Raw genomic sequence first — 9469 nt, forward strand, 5'->3', positions numbered from 1 at the left:
CTTCCATGACAGGTGTGTTTCCAAAACTTCTCTCTTTTGCTAACAGAGGTTGGTCCAATGAAAAATATTACCTCATCCACCTTCTCTCTTTTCGCACTGCAATTCTAATCTACATGTTTTTATGGAATAGAAAATATTATATGAGTCTCCAGATTCATTCCACTGGCATATTACTGAAAGAATGCAGAGAACAAATGGTATCATGTCAACAAGGAAACACAAAGCAGTCCCATATCTTAAGAAATGTACCAAATTTTGCCAATAAAATCCTCTTGCAGAATGTTTCCAGAAAGCTCTGAATAAGCTTATACTGAAGAAACTGTTAATGTGTTAGAATAGCAAACTGAATGCAGTTTTGTTTTTCAGGTCATATGAATCAAATGAATGAAAGAGACAAATGGATTAAGGCTGACACACAGGATGGCACAGTGCATCTTAAAAGCCAAAGCTGGTTCCAATCGATCAAGCTGCAGGTTTCTTGAGGATGTAATAGGCCAAAGGTATTCAAAATCAAGGAACTGTGAAGAAAGGTTACTGTACAGTGATGGTGAATGCTACTTATTAAAATATAGTAAACAATATATTGTGAGGACTTTTTACCCAACCTTTGTATATGTTAAATGACTGTTATTTGACAGCTATATGAAATGGGTTTTACTGTTAGTGCCTTCTACCGTTGCACAATCCTGTGTATTCAGGATTTGTGTAAAACTTGACCCGCACACCTCACCTATTCTGAAAGCTAGTGAATTTCAAGTAAAAGTATAAAGCCACTACAAAGAACATTTTTAACACAGGTTGATGCCTGAAAATACAAGAATTTGATTTAAGCTTTGTGATGGTGCCATATTCTGTATGCTGCTTTTAAATGAATTGTTATCATTTGAAATTTGTGGTTTGTGCATAATGCTGAGCATTTCCTTTTACTGAATTATTTATATAATGTGTGGGATAAAACCACTTTTAGGGTTGCAGTTCACATTTGATCATAAGTAGGCGTTTTGGCTCCTAAGAAATCAGTCTACAATTCTATGACTTACTATATTGCGCTACGTGTAAAACTGGTGGTCAAACTCCTGCACATCGAAAGCTTGAGAGCTTATTTTATGCCCTCATGAATCTCTCTCATCTGTGGCTCCACTGACGGTAGGGCCAGAGAACCCTTTTTTATTTACTATTGGGGATGGTAACAGGGTGCAGTCCCGGAACATGCCCCCTTCAGTCCCCTACTGGTTCTCCCACTAATTCACAGCCCAGAGAACTTAAAATAACATTCCTGCTCTTGGGGGTCTGGGTTATTAAGTCCTACAGAATATGGTCTCCTTGGGCCCGTCAGCCTCAAATCTTCTTGAGGCGTCTAATTCACCTTTGTCCAGGACTTCAAGTCCCAGCTCTCCCTTAGTTCCCTCTGAGCCATGGAGCTCTGCCAATCTCTGGTCTCTCTGGAGAATTTTTTTCGGGGTCTTCTTTTGCCCTGGTCTCAAACTTCTCAAACTTCTTCCTTTTGGCTCCAGGAGCTCCACAGCCTCCTTCTTGCAATTCATGGCACGCTTCCTCAGTTCAGCAGCATCCAGGATCTGATCCCAGTCCAAGGAGCCTCCCTTGGTCCCTGCACCGCTACGTCTCATCGGGACTGTGGTGTAATTCGTAATAAACTTCCTCAGCTCACCAAAGCCAGGTTTTGTGAGTCTCTCCAGAGACTCTACAGAGTCTCTCCCTGTCTCTGTGCTCCCTTCAGTTCTCACTCTCCAGACTACCTGCTTTGGAGCCACCGAACCACTGCACACCTTCTGTCTGCAGTTATAACCCATCTGAGCTCTTCCTGGCTTTTATGAAGGCTGTGTGTTCTTCATATTCTCACCTGAACCTGAGCCCCATAGCTTCAGGTGGGAGACAGAAGGTCAGTCACAGGTAGGGACTGGATCCATCTCTTCTTAAAGGGCCAATCACTCATTTTGATTACCACTACAAAAAGCTTTTTTTTCTCTCCTGCTGGTAATAGCTCACCTTAACTGATCACTCTAATTAGAGTGGATATAGTAGCACCCATTGTTTCATGTTCTCTGTGTATATATATATATATCTTCCTACTGTATTTTCCAGTGCATGCATCTGATGAAGTGAGCTGTAGCCCACGAAAGCTTATGCTCAAATAAATTTGTTAGTCTCTAAGATGCCACAAGTACTCCTGTTCTTTTTCCGGGTACAGACTAACACGGCTGCTACTCTGCACCCTGTGATAAGTACTTTAGGACTAGTTTTCTCTACTTGTTCTCTTTTGCTGCTGTAGCAATTTAAATTCTTTCATCTTTCAGGATGCCATCAGCACCACGTTAACAGCCAGCTCCGAGTTATACCTGCAGTTGAACAAAATATTGTTTGTTTAAGAAAAAGTGAAGATACACACACTCAGAAAAGCATCTGAACTTCACTTTACATAGCCCACACCTAGAAGAGTTTCTGAGACTTACTTGCATAAAATTGGGAATTATGGATCTTACATATCCGTATACAGTGTCCTGTTCTCTCCATCCGGAGCTCTAGCCTGTCAATGACAGAATCCCAGGCATACTAAATGTCACAGTTCAGGACAACTCCCTCTGTATTCCCCTCCATGGTCAAGCAAGAGTCCCCATTCTTAGGCTCTCGGCTCGTTGACCATCACCTCTCTTGGGCAGACACCCACATCTCTCCCTCCTGACCGGGGGTTTTCCAGGCTGCAGAGTTCCTTGCCTATACTTCGTTATTCCCAGCAAGCCAGACTGCCTAAACAGGCCAGTGTCTGTACTTTGCTCTCTCTTAGAGGCCATGAACAGCAAGATTGCGCACAGCTATACATCACCACATGGCCATTTCTAAACAAGCACATTTATTCTTAAGATGAAAGCATTACAGAGAAAACGTGTTAAAAACAATAAAAGAATCTACACGCATGCTAATAAGCTTACCAGAGATTAGACACACACACACCCTCCACCTGGGGCTCTGGTAGGAGTCACTCCTTGAGACTCTCCCCACAGAGGGTTTTCTGTGGTAACAAGTTCATAACAGCTTTAGCTAAGAAGAAGCCCTCCCTATGATAGGTTAGCTTTTCCTTCATACAGCTTGGGCCTTTGATCGTCAGTTTCCAGGTTCAGGAAATCAGCTTGTCAGAGTCTAGCTTTAAAAGGCTGGGTTTTTGAATAACTAGAGGTGGGAAATTTACATTCACCTCCCACTAGAGATTCCTGAGGAAATACATAACACTTTTTGTCCAAAAGTCCATTCTTGTCTGATCCATTGTTCAATACAGTCCTTTGGCGTTCATAACTTTTGCATTTAATACAATGGGCTCCAAAGCTACTTAAACTTAGTTCAGTAAGGTTTTTTTTCCCAAAAATATTGCAAGAAATTGCCATATCTGTCACTGTAAACCCACACAATCTGTCTAATCCTTGGCTTCCTGAAAGACATCTTTTCTGGACTCCCTCTTCTGGCCTTCAAACAATCTGCTAATCTCTCCAAATTCATCATCAGAAGCAAGCTCCCTGTAGACCAAGGGTTGCCTATACTACAATATTATGTCGATCTAAGTTACGTGGATGTTCAACCACCGCAGTAATTAAATCACTTTTGCATGTCCACACCATGCTCCTTGTGGTGGTGCGCTTCCTCACCAGGAGTGCTTGCACTGATTTAACTGTCAGTGTGGGGCATTGTGGGATGGCTTCTGACTGACACTGCAGTACATCGAGCTAGGCACTATGCCTCTTGTGGAGGTGGAGTTATTAAGTTGGTGTAGCAGGTGAGTTATGTTGGCAGAAGTGACATTTTTGCATCAATGCTTACAGAGTCAGATTGATGTAAGCTGCCTTGCATTGACCTTACTCTGTGGTGTAGACCAAGGCCAAGACAGCAACTCAGACCAGCACCAAACCCTGCCAGAACAACAGATGCAAAACCTGCAGACGTATCTCCAGTGCTACAATGATCAGCACTCCCCACAACACAGCTTTCAAGATTGATGGGGCCTACACATGCTTATCATACGTAGGGTATCTCATCCAGTGCACTAAATGCTCCAATAACAATTATCTGGGTGAAACCAAACATTCACTGCGCTCTAGAATAAACTCGCACAGGAAAATTATAAAAGACAAACTCACTATATCCCCTGAGGGTAAACACTGTTCACAAAACGATCACTCCTCAGCCTCAAAGGAAAGTTGCACAACACTTTCAAAAGATGAGCCTGGGAGCTTAAATTCATAACTTTGACAGACACTAAAAATCATGGACTGAACAGAGACGCTGGATTTATGGCTTATTACAACAATCTGTGACTCACTAACTCCCCACCCTGCAGCTGCTTCTCCCGCTTCCTTTCTTCCGTATGACTGGTGTGGTGTTAATTGGCCACTTCATCTTGAATGGTCTCTTGAAATATGTGTTGACTACTTATGCTAAACAGTCTGTTCCATCTTGTATTGAACTATGACACTCTGGCTCTGGGTGTGTTCCCCAGACCTGAAGAAGAGCTCTATGTAAGCTCAAAAGCTTGTCTCTGGGCAAGTCTACACTACAAAAGTAAGTTGACTTAAGTTATATCAATGTACAGCTGCTACAGAAATTAAATCGCTTTTGCATGTGCACACTACGCTCCTTGTGTCCGCAGTATGCATCCTCACTAGCAGCACATGCATTGATGCAGAGAGCAGTGCATCGTGGGTGGCTATCCCACTGTGCAACTTGCCACCATCTAGCTCAGGGTCTTTGGCAAAGCTTTCCAATGCCTCAGGGGGCAAACAAGTCATGTGAGGCAACTGGGGACGTGAGTTCAGTGTCCCAACATGCAGTTTTCTCCATCCCTTAATTTTATCTGCATCCCATAATGTTTCATGCCTCTTTTCAAAAGCCCCACAAATTCATGCAGCCACCATCTGTTTGAAAAGCATGGATCCTGCACAGCTCTGCACTGTTGTTATGAGCGTTGTGAGCATGGCACGCCTGATCCTGCAGTATTTACAGAGCAACCAGAGGAGCCTCGGAGAACATGATGATTCCTTGGAGGCTAGTTTGCTGTGGGTCATAAAAAGAAACAATTCAACGTTGTTGTTGGCATTCACGAAGCAGCTGCAGGTGGTGGAATGCTGGTTCTGAGCTCAAGAAACAAGCACTGACTGGTGAGATTTCATTGTTATGTAGGTATGGGATGACGAGCAGTGGCTGCAGAACTTCTGGCTGTGCAAGGCCACATTTCTGGATGAATGTGCAGAGCTTGCTCCAGAGCAGTGACACCAAAATGAGAGCTGCACTGACCGTGGGGAAGCAACTGGCGATCGTGTGGAAGCTTGGAACGCCAGACTACTACTGATCAGTGGGGAATCAATTTGGAGTTGGAAAGTCCACCGTGGGGATTTATGTGATGCAAGTGAGCAGGGCCATTAATCGCCTTCTGCTACGCAGGGCTGTGACTCTGGGCAATCTGCAGGACATACTGGATAGTTTTGCAGCAAAGGAGTTCCCGAACTGCTGAGGGGCAATAGATGGCTCACACATCCCTATTTTGGTACCAGACTACCTTGCCGCAGAGTACATGAACAGAAAGAGCTACTTTTCTATGGTATATTGCAAGTCCTTGTGGATCACCAGAGATGTTTTACCCACATCAATGTGGGCTGGTCAGGGAAGGTGCAAGATGCAAGCATCTATAAGAACACAGGACTGTTCAGAAGGCTGCAAGCAGGGACTTTCTTTCCAGACTAACAGATTACCATTGGGGGTGTTGAAATGCCAGTAATGATCTGGCCTACCCCTTACTCCCGTGGCTAATAAAGCCATACACTGGCCACCTCAACAGCAGCAAAGAACACTTGGGGGTGAAAGTAACTTGGACTTACCGGTACACAGGGCCGGGGTCCTGAGCAAGGTGGTGGGCAGGGCTTTTAAATCCCCAGGCCCTTTAAATCACCACTGGACCACCAGGGCTTCTGGCTGCCACTGCTACCCCAAGGGGCAGCTTCCGCAGGCCAGCGATTTAAAAGGGCCCTGGGCTCCCAGCAATGAAAAAATATCCCAATGGTTATAGCTGCCTGCTGTGCTCTTCAAAATAGCTGTGAAGGAAAGGGGGGAAGTTTCCGCTGGGGTGGAGGTTCAGAGGTGGAATGGCTGTCCACTGAATTTGAGCAGCCAGATACCAGAGCTATAAGAAGAGCTCAGTGGGAAGCGATAAGTCTCAGGGAGGCTTTCAAAGACCATTTTAATAGTGAGTAATGTGTGTTGCTGTACTGCACTCTGCCTGGCATTGGCTTTTTGCACCCCGGTACGAACCTTGCAATGAGTGCTGTGTGTGTAGTCATATAACATTGCAAATGCACCTCTTGCTGTTATCGCTGAATGATGTCAGCCCCAGCCTGCATATGTTGTGAACTAATAAAGATGAATTAAGTTTCCATAAATAGACTTTTATTCCAAATCCAGGCAAACAGATGTATTAATGAACTTTTATAAATGCAGGGACAAGAACCTCTGAAGGGGAAAGAACAGTCATTTTCATTTCACAAACACATGCACCAAGCATGTCTCTCACAGGTCAGTGTATGTGCAGCTGTGATTGTCTATGATTATCTCCCCTGGGGTGAAGTGGTGGTGATAGTGCAGCGGCCCTGGATGCCATGTGCAATGTCAGGAGTGTGTGTAGAGAGGTCCCAGAATGCAGTTCTCTATGGGCTATAGAGGGAGGTGAGCGTGGGTCTTTTGAACCTGAAGGTGAACAAGAGTCTCCAGGGTGTTTGTTTGCCACTTGAGAAACACTAGCATCTTGCAGGGCACATCTCTCTCCTTTCCCTGTGCTTTTCTCCTCTCCGCTCTATCTCTGTCCATTCTGTCCATGAGTGTGATCCACCAAGCCCTGTGCTCAGTATGCGAAGCACCAGAGGCTTGCAGGATCTCTTGGAACATGTCATCCTGCGTCCTCTTCCTTATCCTCCTTATCTGGCTGAACCACTCCGGTGGGGAGGATAAAGAGATCCCCAAAGCCACATTTCCAGCTCCAAAAGATACAATGTACAGAGGTGCTATTGTGAATGTATTCACAAGATAAATGGAAAGTGCGTATTCTGAACTCATTTCCCTGGATCCACACAAGGTAGAAGCACTACTTCCTCACTTCTTGGGATTCAGAGAGCACGATGGCAGTCCCAGCCATGGCGAGTATGACCTGGGGGAGGGAGCGACTTGGGAAAATAATGAGGGGTAGCTCATGGGCATGCGTATATGTGGGTGGGGCAATTGAACTGAATACTGGCACCATTTTCCACAGGCGGTGGTGATTGTAGCTGATATCTCACTTCTGAGGGTAAAGGAGGCTGAACGGGACAGCTCCTGCCTGCATCCAGCTGCAGACCGGGTCCACATGTTGCTAGCCTGTGTGCTGCAATGGTGCTTGCTGAAGTAACTGCTGACGGAGTGGGAAAGTGTTCTGCTGCAGCAGAAGAAACAAGGCAGCCCTCCCCAGAGACTTTCGGCAGACAATTGCCGAGGACCTCCTGGAACGTTTTCTCAAGATCTGTATGGAGGATTCACAGGACATCCTGGTGTACATAAACAAGCTGCTCCACACGTCTCCTTCTACCTAACTGTACAGGGGAATGAGAAGCAGATAGCAAGTCTGCCTCTACTGGTTATTTCACTACCTCTTCTACGATGATTAAAAAAGAGTAAATGTACAGATGTGTCCCTGTTATATCAAAGCAAACTGCATACTTCCCAGAGGTTCCTTCCCCTGCATCAGGCTCACCTGTGCTACACTGTCGGGACTGCCTTGACTGCTCTGGAGTCAAAAATAGGTCCTGGCTTACTGCCACTGCATCCCCTATTCTGCTGTCCCCCATACTCATCCTCCTTTTCCTTGTCCAAAACCTCCTCGCCACTGTTCACTCTCGGGGCCGGTGACTCTGACTCCTCCTAAGCATCCACAGATAACATGTAGCTCTTTGTAAAAGTAACATGTCTGCAGTTTTGCACCAGTGCGACTGTTAGCCTCCCTTGCCTTCTGGTACACCTGCTGCAGCTCCTTGACTTTCACGCATCACTGCTGCAGGTCCCTCTTGTAGACCTTCTCCCTCAGGCCACAAGTGATCTGCTTGTAGATATTGACGTTTCTATGGCTGGATTGGCGCTGCGCCTGCCCAGCCTCTTCTCCCCACAGGCCTGGTCTACACTATGTGTTTAAACCGAATTTATCTGCGTTAAACCAATTTGACCCTGCACCTGTCCACACAACGAGGCCCTTATATCGATATAAAGGGCTCTTTAAACCGGTTTCTGTACTCCTCCCCAACGAGAGGAGTAGCGCTGAAATCGATATTGCCATGTCAAATTAGGGTTAGTGCAGCCGCAAATCGACGGTATTGGCCTCTGGGCGGTATCCCACAGTGCACCATTGTGACCGCTCTGGAAAGCAATCTGAACTCGGATGCACTGGCCAGAAGACAGAAAGCCCCGGGAACTTTTGAATTTCATTTTCCTGTTGCCCCAGCATAGAGCTCTGATCAGAGGGTGGCATGCAGTCCCAAAACAATCCAAAAAGAGTCAGCATGGGCCAGTACGGGAGATAACTGGGTCCTGCTCGCTGTATGGGAGATAATCTGTTCTTAATCACGCTCTGTGTACAGAGACGAATGACAAAGCATTTGAAAAAATCTCCAGGCTACACAGTGCTGCGTCCAAATCCAAAAAGAGCTCCAGCATGGGCCGACGGGAGATACTGATCTGATCGCTTGTATGGGGAGACTAGAATTGTTCTAGAGCTCCGTTACGGAAGACAATGACAAAGCATTTGAAAAAAAATCTCCAGGTAATGATAGACAGAGGCCAAGCCAGTTGCCTGTGTGCAAGTGTATGGAAGCCAAGAAGTCAATGGATGCTCATGGGGGAGGGAGGGGGATTGAGACTCCAGCCTATCCACAGTCCCCGCAGTCTCTGAAAAGCATTTGCATTCTTGGTGAGCTCCCAGTCCTGTAGGGTCAAACACCATTGTCCGGGGTGTTTCAGGTATATGTCGTCAATTTACCCCTTCCGCCCGCATGAAAGAAAGGAAAAAAATCGTTTCTTGACTTCTTTATATTCACCGCTATGTCTACTGAATGCTGCTGTATATGCGGTGCTGCGACAATGAATAAGCAGCATCCTCTCCCCTCCCTCCCCTCCCCGGTGGCATGACGTACAGTACGCAAAGAACTGATAGGTGTCCTCATCAGCCCGGAGGTGCTCCGGCTGCCTCGGTGAGGTCGACCGGGGCGCTGGGTAAAAATAGGAATGCCTCCCGGTCATTCCCGGCAGATGGTACAGAACGGGCTGGTACCGTCCTCATCATAGCAACTGGGGGCTGAAGATCATAGCCCCCCCCCCCCTTCTGTCAAGAAAAGTTCTGTACTGCCTGGACTATCATAGCAACGGGAGGCTGGGCTCCTCTCCCTTGCCACGCTTT

The 9469-nt window shown here is 46.2% G+C and overlaps 1 protein-coding gene across 4 annotated transcripts in view; it reads left to right on the plus strand.

The window, feature by feature from the left end:
- Positions 1–2176, plus strand: part of FAM185A (family with sequence similarity 185 member A) — a 77129-nt gene extending 74953 nt beyond the window's left edge. For 3 of the 4 annotated variants that reach the window (XM_075064606.1, XM_075064612.1, XM_032778864.2), the window contains one exon: positions 367–2176. In XM_075064606.1, coding sequence (XP_074920707.1) covers positions 367–482 — 116 coding nt within the window. In that variant the 3' untranslated portion in view covers positions 483–2176. The remainder of the gene's footprint in view (positions 1–366) is intronic. The other variant, XM_075064607.1, reaches the window with a different exon arrangement.
- Positions 2177–9469: the final 7293 nt, after the last annotated feature.

Source organism: Chelonoidis abingdonii, chromosome 1 (genome assembly GCF_003597395.2).
Source record: "Chelonoidis abingdonii isolate Lonesome George chromosome 1, CheloAbing_2.0, whole genome shotgun sequence".
Taxonomy (NCBI): domain Eukaryota; kingdom Metazoa; phylum Chordata; order Testudines; family Testudinidae; genus Chelonoidis; species Chelonoidis abingdonii.